This window comes from Pholcus phalangioides, unplaced genomic scaffold (assembly GCF_987345545.1).
Source record: "Pholcus phalangioides strain wild (caught in Gottingen) unplaced genomic scaffold, Ppha-v1.0 ptg000013l_1, whole genome shotgun sequence".
In the NCBI taxonomy this organism is placed as follows: domain Eukaryota; kingdom Metazoa; phylum Arthropoda; class Arachnida; order Araneae; family Pholcidae; genus Pholcus; species Pholcus phalangioides.
The window spans coordinates 24,545,158-24,561,672 of record NW_028301606.1 but is presented as its reverse complement, the minus strand read 5'-3'; the positions used below and the strand labels follow the sequence as shown (position 1 = coordinate 24,561,672).

At 34.6% G+C, this 16,515-nt stretch overlaps 1 protein-coding gene across 2 annotated transcripts; it reads left to right on the top strand.

Moving 5' to 3' along the window:
• Nucleotides 1–874: 874 nt before the first annotated feature.
• Nucleotides 875–15,479, top strand: LOC149078835 (uncharacterized). Of its 2 annotated transcripts, none has more exons than XM_089240987.1 (5): nt 875–1,006; nt 3,984–4,077; nt 6,540–6,684; nt 10,061–10,191; nt 11,596–15,479. In XM_089240987.1, the coding sequence occupies exons 2-5, from the start codon at nt 4,005–4,007 to the stop codon at nt 11,781–11,783; spliced, it is 537 nt and encodes a 178-aa protein (XP_089097113.1). In that variant the 5' UTR covers nt 875–1,006; nt 3,984–4,004; the 3' UTR covers nt 11,784–15,479. The 2 variants fall into 2 exon arrangements, with proteins under 2 accessions (XP_089097113.1, XP_089097114.1); XM_089240988.1 differs by having other exon boundaries at nt 917–1,006; nt 3,987–4,077; nt 11,596–11,923.
• The last annotated feature ends 1,036 nt before the right edge of the window (nt 15,480–16,515 follow it).

Below are 16,515 nucleotides of genomic sequence, written 5' to 3'. Positions count from 1 at the left end.
TTAAAATGCTGATTGGTTAAAAACCTGAAATTCAGGTTTTTTTAACTAATCAGCTTTTTCACGCTGCGCGCGCTGTAGAACCTTGCTCCTAGGAAAACCCGGCTTTATGGTTTGCATTCAGGCCGAAACTTATGTCGTAGGTCCAACAGATCCTGGCGTTAAAAGATGACCATTGTATCACAGTCACAAATGTGACGGATCTTACCGTTTAAAAAAACTCATAAATAGTTTTTTTTTCTAAAATTGACTAAATTGCTGTTTTGAAATTTGATTCAATAATAATAATAATAATAATAAATTATTCAATTGAAATTTTTGGATGCGGTTTTTGAAAGAAGTTCCTTGAATCTAGGCTGACCATATTTCCTCGAGAGAAATACGGGACATTGCATTTCCAAATACGGGAAAATACGGGACATCGCCAATTTTCGCCAAAAACAACGCCAAAACCAAACAAAGTTGCCAGATATTGTTGAAATTACGGAAAAATCACAATGGCGGGAAATGATGCAAATTGCAGTGAATTACAATGTATTCCACGAAAGACAAACTTTCAAGGCAAATGTGGGAGATAAATATTCTCATATATAGTTGTAATTGTCGTAAAATAATTTACGAGTTGAAAAATAATGTCAATCTTTGACTTCAATAAAGAATAAAACTTCAAGTTGGCTTCGTGTAAAATACGGGAAAAACCGGGACACTTTTGCCAAAAAGTCGGGACAGCCAAAAAAACAGAAAATACCGGGACTGTCCCGAGAAATACGGGACGTATGGTCACCCTACTTGAATCATTTTTCCACTGAAGCGGGACTGAAAATGTCGGGCATTTTTTTTTTTCCGCTCCAGTTGATGATGCTTGGTAGGCGGAAGTGTCGATGACTCAGAACTGCTCCTTATCTGAAAAGAAAGAAAGAAATAAAGGAAAAAGAGTCACAGTGTGTTCTGTATTGTGTTTTGTTGTTAGTTTTGGTTCCCGTCGTCAAGATTAATTCGTACTTGTCACGTGTGTATTGATCTTTGTTTCTTTTTTCTTATTGATTACATTGTTGCATAATTCGTTAAATATTGTTTACATTTCATGATTTGTTTCCCCGTGCCATCTTTGTTGAAATTCGTGCACACTTTGTTTGTAAGGCATTTCTCATATTTCGGTGACCGATTGTGTGGTAATGGGAATAATTCTTGTTGCCGATAACATTTGATGAGTTGATTTGAAATGGCAAAGTTTCCATTTGGTGGAGATAGACATGAAAGGCTGGGGGGGGGGGGGTTGGCACAGTGATGCCAATTCATATAGGCTACTGTATATGCTGAAACATTAGATCAGTGGGCTCTGCCAGTGACGCTGGTGTGTGTGTGGGAGGGGGTGAGTGCACCATGTCTTCCTAACTGCCCGCTGGGATGTGGGTTTGAACCCCACAGTGGTGGTTGATGAAGTTGGTTTTCTGTTCTCAATTTCAAGAAGGGCAAGACACTCACTGCCAAGGACCGATCCAGCTATTAAGCTCTGACGAAGGCACTGGAGCTGAGGTGCGGAAAGAACTACTTCAAAAACTTTGAACCACCTTTGACAAAAGACCAGGCAGCAGAAGGCTGGCAAGATATTGCAAGAGCTGGCCATGGACATCGAAAGGCTCTCGCAGTTAGCCTACACCGATTTCCCATCTGAGATTAGGGATGGATTGACCCTGCAGTGCTTTGGTGACTGTCAAAAACCCCCAGCATCCAACAGGCGTTGCATCTAGGTGAATACCAGTACGTGAGAAGTGTTCTTGTCCATGTTATGAAATTCGAAGAGGCCCATCAAGCTTTGAGACGAGAGCGACAAGTTGCCCATGATGCTGTTGCGGAGGACGCTATGTCTGGCTGGCATTATCAGGAAGTTGAAAGAACACCTGAAGGTTGCCAGGAAAAATCGTGCAAACAAAAAAGACAAGTCATAGGTGTTCTGGAAATGCCCAGAAAATGCCCACCAGAGGAGCATATATTTAGCCGAGCCGTGGCTGCCGTATGCAAGATGAGCCATGCCCAGTGTGCCATATCTCTCAGCTGCATGCATGGTGGAGACCATGAACTCTATGCGAGAGGTAAAATTGATGGACCTACATTTAGGATGGGTCGTTGACACCGAATCCAATGTGCGCATTGTTAGTTTAGACCTGACTCAAAAATTCCAGCATGTATCAATTCATTAGAAATTCTCCAGAGGAATGCAGACGAGGTGCATGTGTGGTTTAGTAGTAGTTGTATCTCTGCCCATGCAAGTGCCTACAAACCTGAGTTCCAGTTCCAAGTGCTTGAAGTTCAGTGAAACCTCGCTACAACGATACATGATGTAACAATAAATTCCCGTACGCAACAATATTTTTTCATTCTTGTTTTCTAATGCAGTGACTCCCAAACTTTCTAACTCGCGGAGCACTTTTTATAGGAAACTGTCATGGAGCGTTAATTTTGGCTGTACTTATACATTGGTGTCACATTTATATAAGTTGTTTCACGAAAAGCTTCCAAAAGTTATAAAATTGTGTGGTCCATTTCACCATATAGCGATTGATATTGCCATATGGCAATGTGGCCTGGGTATCTTTCGGTCCATTTCACAGTTGAATTTCCTTACGGATTTCAAAACAAAGTATCTACAGTCTGCCCCCTGTATTCGTGGGGGTTACTTTCCGGAAGTGACCGCGAATACAGAAATCCGAGAATAACTGAAACTATAGTTTTCTTCTTGTATATCTCGTTTATTGAACGAGGGCAAACTGGAAAAGATCAGGGTGACGCAGAGGATAGAACAAAATGTAAAAGAGGATGCAGCGATTGTTGGCAATGTTTTCTGAATGAACATTGCGATTTCTGTTTGTCGTGTCTTCTTCATATCATCAAGTATGTTGTAATATGATTGACAAGGCTTCCTCTACCAATTTTTCTAAATGTGAAGAGCATACCATATGGGGATCTATGCTATGAAAACAATCCATCGCTGATTTGAAAATGCGAAGCCTTTCCGCTATGTTACTCATGGTGAACCTGTCTTCGACTTTTTTATCCTGATCTTCATCTGGTACCACTTCAGCTTCAAGAGCAGTCAACCTGCATTAATTCCTCCTCGGTCAACACCTCTGAATTGCTATTAATTTAGCTGTTCGACTTCCTCTATATCCATATCATTGAACCCTTCTCCACTCACCTGTTTCGCTAACGTGACAATGTCTTTTATAGTCTCTTCAGTTAGCTCTGTATGTAACGTTACCAATTGGGTAGAAGTGGTTGTATCCTTTAGTGCACATTGTGGCAAAAAGTGCACATTGGTTAATCCAATCCAAGAGGACTGTTTCTCTCTTGGGGGCTTCCACGGCTCTGGTGATGACAGTAATGTCATTAGCGAGCCATTCTAAATATGCACAACTCAAATTTTGTAAACAAAACACATGAATGACAATTTCTGAGTGTTTAAAAAAAAAATTCCAATAAAGGAAAAAAAACCGCAAATAGGGGGGGGGGGCGACTGTAGTTGTGATCCTGCTTGCACGCACTATTTAATCGCTATAAGCACACATAAGGGAATACAGGCTCCTCGAATGGGGGGGAGTCACAGAAAGGTATATATAGGGGGGGGGGGGTAAATGAATATATTCATCTGCACCCTCCCACTTATGCCAAAAATACATTTTTTAAATTGAAAAATGTGCTGCCCCCCCCCCTTCCATATGTGACAAAGACAAATTGAGTATCAAACTTGTGATATCTCTGCACATCTTTAAGGACGGCACAAAATTTTTAGAATTGTGAGCTTGTATCTCTTGGTATACTTTATTTTGTAGAGCGTTTTAACTTGAATAACTTTTCATTGAATTCATAACTTTACAAAGTTCATTGATTTTTTTCTTCCAAGTGTATTTCCCGGTATTTCAATTGAATGTAACCAAATACTTAGTAGAATTACCGTTCTGTTAATTGTTTTTTTTTTCTCTTCTTAGAAGTCGTCGAAAGGAGTAAGAATGGGGTCAGCTGTAAGATTTGTGTCGGTTTCTATTTTGATGATCTTGGTGTTTCTTTCCTTTGTGGAAAATGGTACTTGATTCCTTTGATTATCCTTAACGACTGTTGCTTCTGGGGGGGGGGGGTGACGACCACTTTTAAACAAAAATGTCATATTTGAAACATAAATGTCTGCCCTTATGTCAAAAAGCCCAGGGTTACAAAAATGATATATACTGATAATTTTACTTATTGTTGTACTTTAATTTTCGTCAACCTAGTAGAAAATACAGAATATTTTGCACTGTTTTTTGCATGTTCAGAGATTGAGGAAATATATATACTATTGTTTTGTATTACAATGCGGACACTGGTGGGACAAAAAAATTTGTACATAAAAGTGAGGTGACCATAATATTTTACACCAATTTAGGATTCCTTTTGCCCCGATTTTATTTTTTTTTGGGGGGGGGAAGGAGAGAAAATCTGCATCTATTAAAGTAAAACCCCTCTTTTGCAGACACTGGTGGGATAAAGAAATTGTACTTAAAAGATTCATAACCGTTAATCAGGGGTTTGAAATACATACTTTTATTATATAAGGGGAATTTGTTATTTTACCACAAAAGAGGGGTGTCCATTAAGAGGGGGGTTATACTGTATTTACTTACGTTTTACGTTGCAATACTTTTGATTTTTGGCTCTGTTTATTTTAGTTTTATGCGCATTATCAAGAAATTCAAAAGTATACTTTATAGTATACTTACTACTAAAAGTGTACTCATGTTTCTATATATATAGCTCATCTAATCTATGCGGGAAAGTGTTCTTAATATTTCAACATTTTTAATTAGCAAGATTTGCATTAGTAGAAATGAACAAAGGTAGAATGAGCTGATTACAGTTCGTAAAACAAAGATTCTTAAATACAGACTAGGCTGAGCCAATTCGAATAATATTTATATTTAAGAATTATAGTTGAGCCCTGATTTAACAAATCAGAAGAAACTGATAATTATATTCGTTAAACCGGGGTCAAATTGGTTAGAAGCATTCATGCACTCAATCATTAATGACATATTTTGAAATCTGTCTGTTGTTACAACTTATATCTGGCAACAATTGAAATAAATATATGAACTTAAGAATGAAGTCAGGATGTGTGAAAAATTGCTTGATAGATTGCTTTGTTTGGTACGTCCAACATTTTCAACAAATTCTTTCAAAATTGACATTTTTTCTCTAATTGAAAAAAAGCTTTCTCTTCTGATGACCCACCATCTACCATTCTTTGCTTGTCAAGTCCGAGAACAAAGTTGGGAGTATCTTTTATTTCTTCACTGAACGTGCGAACACAGCACAATGATTTTTTTGGTACTGTTGTACACCACTGAAACCTTCCCACACACTCTAAATGGTTTTATTACCTCCTCTACTCAAAAAGGAACCAATCCCTGCTCCCTCTCTCTTTTTTTTTTGTCTCTTAAAAAAGATCTGAAGGTGAAATCCTGGTGAATCAAATCTTTGGATTTGTGGTTTTGAAAAACGAGAAATAAGAAAAAATTGAGGACACTTCAAAAAAAAAAAATCATTACATCAAGGGTTTTTTATTCATTAAATATTGGGATTTTGCCTTCATTTTTGCTAGAATTTCAGAACAAATTCATTAAATTGGAGTTCATTATAGTGAGGTCCGCCTGCATCTAGAATCTGTGGTTCAAATTTCTCGGCCTGCCAGAAAATATGAGTATTTCGACATGCTACTACACCAAACACCAACTCTGGCCATATCGTCATATACTGCCATTAATGAGATGGGTTGGAAATGAAGGCGATGTCTATTGGTGGTTGCCTCAAGCCATTAGGGTAAACATCTTATCTATATCTTCCCTTGGGTTTTAACCTGGGACCGTGACAACAGCCTTCATGATGGTAGACAAGCATCTTACCACCACGCCATACAGGCGCTATTTCTATGTGCTGGTCTCCCTTGATGGTCCCTGCCATGCTGGCTAATGCAGGGGAATACAGTATTAGTGAATCTTGTGGTCATTGAAATTAGCAAATTGCCACTTATCCTATAATTATTGTTGTAATTATAATAACCTTTTGAATTATAATTCAAAGATATTGGAGAAAGTTTTAACATAATGTTTCCAGACAGCAATATTACAGAAAAGAGGTCTTACATTCCTTGTTTGAGTTACATTCTTCCATTGGGTGTATTTGGAAAGTATAAATGAGTGTATGAAAAAAAATGTAATAATAATGTATGATTTCATGATATTATGATAATTCTAATTAATGTAATCAATTTTTTATTAATGATAATTTATTTATATCAGATTTCCAATTAAAAATTACCCGAAAATTTTTGAAAATTTGACTGGAAAAGTCTGAAATTTTTCTTTGAAAATAGGTATCAATCCCATAATTGTTTTTCACAGATTTATTTTTCATAATTGTTTTGTCAGAGTAAAAAAACAGCTGACATCGTTTCTGTTGAATTGTTAATTTCCTCTATTTTGATCTTAATTTTTTCCCCCTCTCTGTAGTTTCAGCTGGTATGTCATGTCAGTTAGCATTTGGAATGGGCTTCACGTGTCCTGTACCGTTTCAAGATGAATCCAAGATGTACTGCTGCCATAACAAAGATCGTGTTCCATATTGTTGTGACCTGCCTGATTATATTTTCAACAGGTAATATTATGCTATGCAAAGATATTAATTCAATTATATATGTATATATATATATATATATATGCTCTACTTGATCAAGTGTGATGGAAAATGTAGTAAAAGTCTGTTATAACGAAAATCTTGATACAATGAATGATTTGCAGGTGATTGTCAAAGAGCTAATGTTATAAAAAAGATTTGCTTATATAATGACAATTTTTTTATGATTTTCATCTGTCATTATAACAGAGTCAGACCTGCCAACTCTCCCGATTTAGGCGGGAGACTCCGGATTTTTCATCCTTCCTCCCGCTCTCTGGATTTGTTAAAATTTATCCTGATTTTGGCAGAAAATTAGATTTCACGTTGTCTTGGTGTCAATAATTACCGTCGTCGTTAGGGAAAACACCCGTAGTCATTTTCATCGAGCAGCCGCAAAAAAAAAGTCTTTGTGACCGCATTTAAGCAACTGGCAAAGACGCGACTTTGTTTTCGTAGCATTTATCGGCAATCATTTATCAGGGGCATGACCTTCGTTGCCGAAATTCCTGTATAATCGTTATTGTATTCCATTAACAGCCACGCGGTAAACACATTTTTTCGTCCGCAGCTTTGTAATTTGAATTTTTTAAATCGTTTCTTCCGATTAAACATCTTCAGAAAGAAAATATAAACTTTAAGCTATATACAGCTAAATATAAAGTTTTTAAGAATTCATATAACCAAGATTATCAATCACTGATAGCATCCACGAAAGGAAACATACTTTATGAACAGTATGTAGATGTCATTTCTCTATTCTGCATGGAAAGAATCAGGGAGCAATGCAGAACGTGCCTTGGGGGGGGGAAGAATGTAACTTTTTCTCAATTTATTAGAAGAAAAAAAATTTTAGGAATTTTTTTTTTGATTGAGTCTATGAGTGTCGAGGAAGGGGGGGGTACCCCCCTCGGGAGAATCTCCGAATTTTTGGATTTCAAAAGTTGGCACGTCTGCAGAGTTCTACTGTATTAATCTTTCCACCTTAAAATAATAAATAAAAAATGTATTTTTTGGAACTAGTGAAGTTGAAGAAAGTTGCAAAAATATTTGTCATTTGAAATTTGATACATCAAAATTATCTAAAAAAACAACTCTCACAATTTTAAAACTATTTTTAAAAATTCCCATATTTGTACAAAATATTTGTTTTCACTTTGATTTGAGAAGGAGAATTTTGAGTTTGTAACACATCTTTGAATTTGTTCTGTACATTGAATGCCTGCTCTAGAACTGTCTAGCAAAAGTAACTTAATGGAGACTCTTGTTTTCTCCTACTAATCAGAACAGCTTAAACAGTCAGAAGCAGCTGTTTGTTGGATCTGCTGCGGGTCCTTTCTGATTGACCCCCCACTCCATTAGATTTTGTATTATTTAGCGAATGATTCCCTATTTTTTAAAAGAAAAGTAAGGAAATAAGAGGGAGGGGGAAAAAACCCTCAAAAGAATATTGAAATAGTGTGTGTTATATATATAGATTGTGGTTATTTCTAGATTCGAAGGGAAGAAAAAAGAAATATATATATATATATATATATATTTTAATGGTATTGATACCATGATTGATTTAGAAGTAAATAGTCCTAATAAAAGAATCCAGCAAAAGCTTGTGTTGAATGTTTGTGTCATTTATATATGTGAACTTCTCAAAAATCTCTATTTATCATGGCTGTTAAAAATAAGTAAATACAATACAACCCTGTTTATACAACATTCAAGAGCCCAGGTGAAAACGTTGAACAAATGCAAAAGTTTCACAACTGAATGAATGAACCCCAGAACTCTGCCACCAAACTTATCCTGTTGCTGAGTTCTTTTCAATATACAAATACTGCAACAGACAAAATGCCCAACAAGGTGGATAAAACAAGAAGCCCTTAAAAAATATGGATGTCGAATGCATATCTAAACTATATGAAAAATACAGCAACCCAATAAGAGCAATAAAAAAGCCAATAATTATGATAAAATATAAATGCACCCATAAAAAAATTATACCAGATACTACCTATAAAAAATCTGGATTATGTCATCTAAGTATAGATAGCTTCTCTACAAGCCCAGTTTGTGGCAGAGTCTGGAGTGAAGAGAGTATACCTAACAGTCTGAGTGTGTGTCTAGTGTTGTGTGTGAGTTTCCATTGCTGACATCTATATTTCAAATTGTGAAAGTTTCACAACTGAAGCTTCATAGAAAATGATCCCACCCTCCTTCCTCAGCAGACGTAGAAAATCCCATGTGTTTAATTGCATCTCTAATTCTGTTGGAAATAAATCATTTCACTCATACTTGAGAGAGAGGAAAATTGAATTTATCTTAAAATTGCATCTCAAATGTCTTAGAGAAATAAAATTAACAGAATATTAGCTTTGCTCATAGCTCAATTATTCTTATAACATTCCTTTGAAGATTCAAAGGCAGATTTTTGACACAGCTGCAGCAAGTAAAGTATGGAAGGAAAAAGAAATTCCACTGGAAATATTAGGAAGGACTGATATTGTGTGTGCACATATATACCATATATGTCTATATTAGCAGACCTGTACCCTCCAAATGCTTGCTATGGACTTCCCATCTTCTAGGGAATACTGCTGAAAACATTGAAAAAAACTCTTAAAGGACATATGGTCGCCTTTCAAACTACTGAAACCCAGTTTCTCTTGTCTCGTCATGTCTGCTGTATTCTCAAAAATGAGAATTAAACAAATCACTTCAGATCATCACTTCAGAATTTGGAATTCAATGTGCATCAGCCAGCTCAGTGACTATTTTCGTATATGTCAACCATCACATTAAAATATGAGGCTTTTGCATTGACAACATACAAGAATGATTGTTTTAGCAATGCCTTTCTACTGTCTGCAAAAATTGTGTGCATTTAATCAATAGAAATAACTTTTTTTAAAGATTTGGAGTTCAAGGCATAGAGTAAAAACGTTAAAGGAAGGTAACTGAGGTTTTGCATGAAATAAATTAAATATTTTAGTATTAAAATGTATAGGAAGCGATTGTGTACCTTCTTTTTGAGACATTTCCCTTTTCCTTATTTTTTACAGCATAAAACACTATAATCTTGGGGTGCGGGGGCCGATTGTGTATGCCAGTGGTGTTCATGGTTCTTTTAGTGTTACTGCATGAAATGTTTATGTGATCAATTTTGTGAAAATAATTTTGGGGGAGGCGAAATAATCTAACTATCTATCACAAAAGAAATGAAATGCCAAGTTAATTTTATTAATTTCTGTTTTGTGAAGGGTCCGTTAATTAGCTGTGGAATTTTGTGAATGGTCCAGAAAACGGACCCAAATTTTGGCTGGACAGACACCCCCTGAACATGTTTTTTTTCCTATATTTTTAGTACTGCTATTATTGCTGGAGTGATTTCAGGATCTGTAATCTTGCTATTGCTGGTGATACTGTGCTGTTGTTGCTGCTGCAGCTGTTGTCTGTTGGCAAAACGTAGACAGTCAAGAGGAGTGGTTCTATATGGTAAGTTACACATAACTTATTTTAAAAAAAAAAAAGGTGTTTTTATACCCTTAAAGTTCTCCAATGGAAAACATATTGGAGTATTCAAAAAACATCATTATAATACATAACAAGTAGTCTGAAAAATAAATAGCAAAATTCTACAGAAATAATCTGTTTCAGAAGATGAGCCACAATTTAAAAACCACTGAAGGAGGAAAAAAAAAATGTTTCATCTATGTGTCAGCCATGTTGGAATGGTGATCGTTAGCTTCTATTATGGCCTCAGCATTTTCTTGATTAAATCCCTGCAGTATGCCGTGAAAATATCTTTTCCATGTGGCAAATATTTCTTGGCCTATACACCGCTGCATTTTTAAAACCATAATTTTTGAAGCTTGTATGGGGGAGGATGTATATACATTAAGTTTTGTGTAAAAGAACATTCTTCACACAATTGACTGTGAGCATTGTATATTATCCAAATGTGAACAAATTAAATTGCATTTCAATTAATTATAAATGATTCAGAGCATTTGGTAAGTATTTTTAACAAATATTTATATAAAAAATAATAAATATAGGAGAAAGTAATATTTACATGAAAGTTTAATTTTAGCCTGTGCGTGTAGGACTGAAAAAGTTCATTCAACATAGGTGCTGCCTCAGCATATTGGGGCTTTTTTTGTTTTTTCAAGCTATAGTGCTTATGCTCATGTGGTGGATTTGCGAAGAAATACAATAATTGTAAAATTTTATGATCAAATGGCAATTAATATGCCTCTCATGAAATCATAAAACCATTCCAATCATTTATATAAACTCGTATACTTTTTTTATAAGCTACAGAATTCACAAAATCCACTTACATAATTGTACAGGCCCCACATCCTTTAGGAATCAAAGTTAAGCAGAATTTCAATAATTACTATACTGTATACACAGGCTACTTTTGCCCTAAGGTCCTTCTTTCTCCCTAAACGATAAAATAATAAAACAGAGACTACTTTAATTACTGTAGAAAAACCATTTTCAGAACTGGTTTCTGTAGTATGTAACAGAAACTACACAAAACGATGATTCTAGGACTGAAGTAGCCAATATTTAAGATAACAATTTTTTTTTTATAAATTTTTTAGTAGTAAAAAATTATAGTAGAGGCAAGACTAATTATTAGTCTTGTTTATATTAAGACTAATTAAATTATTTAACTTGCATCTTATCAAAAAGTATTTGTCAACAGTTTCTTTATTAAAAGAAACTAATTAAAAAAATTTATGTAAAAATTATGAATTTTGAATAATCTTTTCATTTTTAAGCATTTGAAGTACTAATAACCAGTTTGCCTTTGAGACTTGTAGCACACAGGTTTTGAATGTTTTTAGTTCTTGATCATCTTCAGTTGATTTTTTTCTATCTTTTTAGATCCAGTTGCAAATGCACCACCTGCTCCTTATCCAACAGCTCAACCAGGGAGTTATCCAGCGCAGCCTGTGGTCTATCCTAGTGCATACCCCATGCAGCCAACCATTCATAATCCTCCTCCACCATCTTATAATGACATTCCGCAGCAACCTGCGTTTAATCCAAGTTATCCTCAGCAAGGTCGTTGAATTTTATGATCCATGTGTGTGTGTAAATAAACAATTATTTTTTAAGTAAAAAAAAAAATAATTCTTGTTCTTTTTATTGTTTTAAACATAATATAAAGAATTATTTGTGTTACTTTGGTTTAAATTTTTTTTTCTGTATGTCAACTGTTTCACTGGTTTTGTATAGCGTATAGCATTCAAAGCCTGTTTTGTATATGGTGTTGTATTTCTTATATTTGTGTCTACGATTCTGTTGTATTTGTGGAGGAAGAAAATCTTTCAGAAGATTTATTTATCTCAGGCATATCGTTTCTTAATATTGCTATGATATTTTATTCTGTAGCTGCATTTTTTTGGTATTTTTTATTTTATTAGGAGTTGATATTCTCTTCAGAAAAAACAATATTTTGTTTTTTTGCGCTTGAGTTGTGGTGTTTGTCAAATTGATTGCAGCAATCACTCTTGTCTAAATGTTAATTGATCTATGCACTGATTTACAAAGGAAAAAAATGTTTCACACATTTTATGCCGGTCATAGAATGTAGAAAAGGAATATAATGCATAAAAAATATGAATATCATTTGATTGTTAATGTATCCATAACCCCTTTTATTCAGTAGCAGAGTTTTTTTTATAGCAATGCTGTGTCTGTCTTTATTTGGAAAAAATCTGAACTTTTTTCAAAGGCTGTTTAAAGTCTGTGATCAGTTACGTTCAAAATCAGTGTGAGACTCATTGTAATATGCATAGGAGGATGGCATTGTAATTTTTAACTACTGTTGCTCATTCTTCTGCTTTTCACCAGCCTTTGATAATGAATAAACGAAAATAGACACTGTAGTGAAAGGAAGGTGGTAAATTTTAGTTCCCCCCCCCCAATCAGTATTGCAAGACAGCAACGCTTATGTTTATGATGAATGATAGTTGCTCTATATATATATGCATTATGTTTTGCTCATCTGGGTGGTATACTCAGAAAACAATGTCTTTGAAATAGCTTGTTAGAGCCATAATATTGTGAAGTTCAATACAACGAAATTTGTATCAAATGGGAGAAATCAGTTTAAATTAATTGTTTTTCTTCATTCATATGCTTTCTGCATTCAATGCTTTCTTTTATGGCAGTAAGAATTTTTGTCCCTGATTTATTTTCCTTTTTGTGTTGCTATGTATGTGTAGCATGTTAGCGAATAAATACTATTTTTCTTATTTATTTCAAAATGCTGTGCCAAAAAACAAAAACTATGATTAACTGTTCACATAGTTTGAAAAAGCTTTGTTATGGAATTTGATTCACAGTAACTAACCTCCCATTAACATTTACCAGTTTTAGCTCAATGTGTGATAACAACATGTTATTGAATCTCCTATGTGTAGTTTGCTCAAAAGAAAGGCTTAATTTTTGAAAATAAGACACTTTGCTGCTCAGTTTCAGTGTTATATTATACCAGGTTTGTGAAACATGTATCTTTTTTTTTTTATTGGAGATCTCATTATGATGCGATTTGAAAGAAAGTACGTGCAAGGTTAAAATTATGTAGAGTATCACCAGTTTCAAAAAGCTGAGGTTAGAATTGATGAATTTGAAGCAGTTGAAATTATTGTATGCAAATTTTTATTTTATTTTATTTTTGACCGGAGATTTTTTTGCTTTTGAGACCTTTTCTGACTGGATTATTGTCATTTTGCAACATTATGTATTCCAGATGTACTGTATTTATTTTCTTCCTTAGTTATACAGGGGGCCCAGATCAAATGTTCCTATTTTTAATCAGTTCCTACACTTTACAATAAGTTGGAAAGGATGAGAAAAAATATATAAAAATTGAAAGCAACACTCAAAAAGTTTTTGTAACAAAATCAATGCAAATGGGGGAAAAATAGATTGAATTTAGAACTTTTTTACACTTCAAAAACCGTTTTGGGATTTTTTGAGTCCCTTATTTGGCATTTGTGCTTATTTACCCTGGTGGGAATCAGGTCCACAGTCAATGAGAAGTAACATCTCCACAGAACAATTTGCATCTCTTTTGATTAAATTTTTCTCTTGGCTTGCTCGTAATAATTGCAGCATACATGATGGCACTTTCAGGAAATTTGCAGAGTTGGGCAGCCAAATTTTTCTGATATTGTCATCCGTGACATTACTGATTTTGAACCACTGTTGAAATCGGGGATATTTGATGTGGCAACCCTGTATATTTTTCTCTTTCTGATCTTCAATATATTCTGAATTATATTTTTTCTTTTTTTGATGAATGTAAAACCAAATATGTTTGTCTATGGTTACAGAATATCAGCAGACTTGCTTTGCATAAACATTGCACAAAAAAAAAAAAAAAATTACATGTTCACAAAATTGCAAAAATGCATTCATTACACATTCACTCACTGTCAATTTAGATAACGAATGGTGGTTCTTAATGAACATAACCCGAAAACTTGCAAGTAATGTTGTGGGATTATCAACAGAACACTTTGCAACATGCACCATTATCCTTAAAAGAAGGGAATATTCACAAGGTGTATGTGTGTGTGGTTATATTAGTAGGTTTTACTGCATGAATGTTTAATTTTTGGTTCCTCTCCAACAAAATATTCTGATGAGACACCATCATTTCACAGGACAAAATGGCACTAAAGTGCCTCAAATGTAATATACCTCAATTGTATGCAGTTGGGAAACAAAAGGGTTCACAACATTAAACTACTTAGATCTCAGTTTTACCCTAGTATTCAGTTTCTTGATTTTGTTCTTTCTCAGATGAAATGATTTTTTTGTATGATTCAAAGACATGAGCATAGCTAGTTAAGTCGCAGATCAACTAAGATTCAAAAAAAAAATTTCAAAATTTTTGCAGCTGATAAATTAGTTGATTTCCCATCATTTTGCCCAGTCCTTGATTAATTGTGTAATTGTACATTCATTTCATCTACATGCATGAAATTCTGAAAGATCCAGTTTCTCAAAGACCATATATTACAGACCTTTATGTACAGTTGATATGCCATAAAATATTTTTTTGATTTTGTAACGCTTAATACAGCATCAGCTATAGACAACTGTAATATACCTACCGGATCTGCAGCTGTAAAAATATAAACTTTTTGTGTTCAAGAATTTTATAGCTGGCAGTTTGTAAAGTTTATTGTATAGTGTATGAGAAGAGTTTTGAAAATAGAAGAGAGTAAGGTTTTTAGGAACAAGTATTTTGATTGATGAATGTGAATTGTAAAAAAATTGATGTGAATTATATGGATGTTGAATCTCTGTACAGTTTTGTTATTAAAATTTTGTATAGCACGTGACACTCACATTCTTTCCATAATCTGTACTACGAAGAGGAATATAGTTTATTTGATATCGTGTAGGTACATACATTGGTACAAAGTTATGTAAGATGAAAATAATTGAAAAGTGACATCAACACATGTTTAAAAACAGGTTCTGAGTATGTGCATGCATTTGTTCAAATATGTACACTTTCATTTGTAAACATTTGCTACCATTTCACAGTATTTGTTCCTTTATTTTCTAAAAGCGATTTGAATATTGTTGCCAAAAATATTTCTTTAGATATTTTTTGTTTTTTCGATGAAACAGAATCTCTTTTTTTTAATTTTCCATCTTGCTTCAGAAGAAATTGTTGCATACATATGATATATATTTCCACTATTGTTACTTTTGTATTCAGTATTAAAGAAATTAAATTTTGGAGGATTTGTTTCATTTCTTTATTTCTCTTCAAAACTTATGGGGAACACATATTTTTCTCTAAGAACTCACTTCTATATATTAATTACTGAGGATTTAATAATCATACAGTTGATTGTGAATAATCATTTTGACTATTTTTGTCGCTCCACGGCTATTTTCTTCACACGAGGTCTAATTGGGCCGGGGCCTACAATTTATTGCCGATTCCGAACAGCAGCATTTTTTTAATACTCACCAAGAGGTTGGTGCGCTAACCCCTCGGTGTGAGACTCCCTGGGGTAGCAACTGTTTTATGTGTCATGTCGCCATTTCCGTTGTACCCACTGCGTCAGGAAAGTTTCTGATGCGGGCGAGGGTGCAACAGAAACGTCGGCATAAAACGATCACTACCGGAGTTAAGTTCCATCTCGAGGGGTTAGTGGAATCAGCAATGTAATATCAGTTACTCAAACGTGTATGTAGTTTAGGTTAATCGTATTCTGGAATTTTATGTATAGGGTGACCAATAAATTCGTAAATAATTTAAAAATTCGTTGAATGATTGGTGCAAATGAATGCGGTTTGTGAAAAAATTATTCTCTCGAAAGTTTTTTTTTCGGTGAAGATACAAAATTCAACGCCCTCCGATAGGGGAAAAAAAATCCGGCAGGAGTGATTTTTTGGGCCTGTATTTTTTTTCCCCCCAGTGTTTTCTGTGTCCCAAGCGTTGGTAAAACTGCAGCCGGTGATTCCTGGGTGAGGTAAAACAATTTCACCAATAGCGCTTTGATTATTTGGTAATTTTTGTCAGCCATGGTCATTTTCTGCACGTGGTGACTAATTAGACCGAGACCTACAATTTATTGCCGATTCCGATACTCATCGAGAGGTTGGTGCGCTAACCCCTTGATGTGGGACTCACTCAATAGTAATGTTTTTCTGTGGTCGTGTCGCCGTTTCTGTTGTACCCTTGTGTCAGGAAAGTTTGACAAGGACGAACCGGGTAGCGACACCAATAGCGCTTTAGCCGCTTATGTCAACATCACAAAGAAAACC

Coding starts and splice junctions, on each gene's coding strand:
- LOC149078835 (XM_089240987.1), top strand. CDS start 4,005: ATGGGGTCAGCTGTAAGATTTGTGTCGGTTTCTATTTTGATGATCTTG. Junction 4,078..6,539: donor TCTTTCCTTTGTGGAAAATG/GTACTTGATTCC, acceptor CCCTCTCTGTAG/TTTCAGCTGGTATGTCATGT. Junction 10,192..11,595: donor AAGAGGAGTGGTTCTATATG/GTAAGTTACACA, acceptor CTATCTTTTTAG/ATCCAGTTGCAAATGCACCA.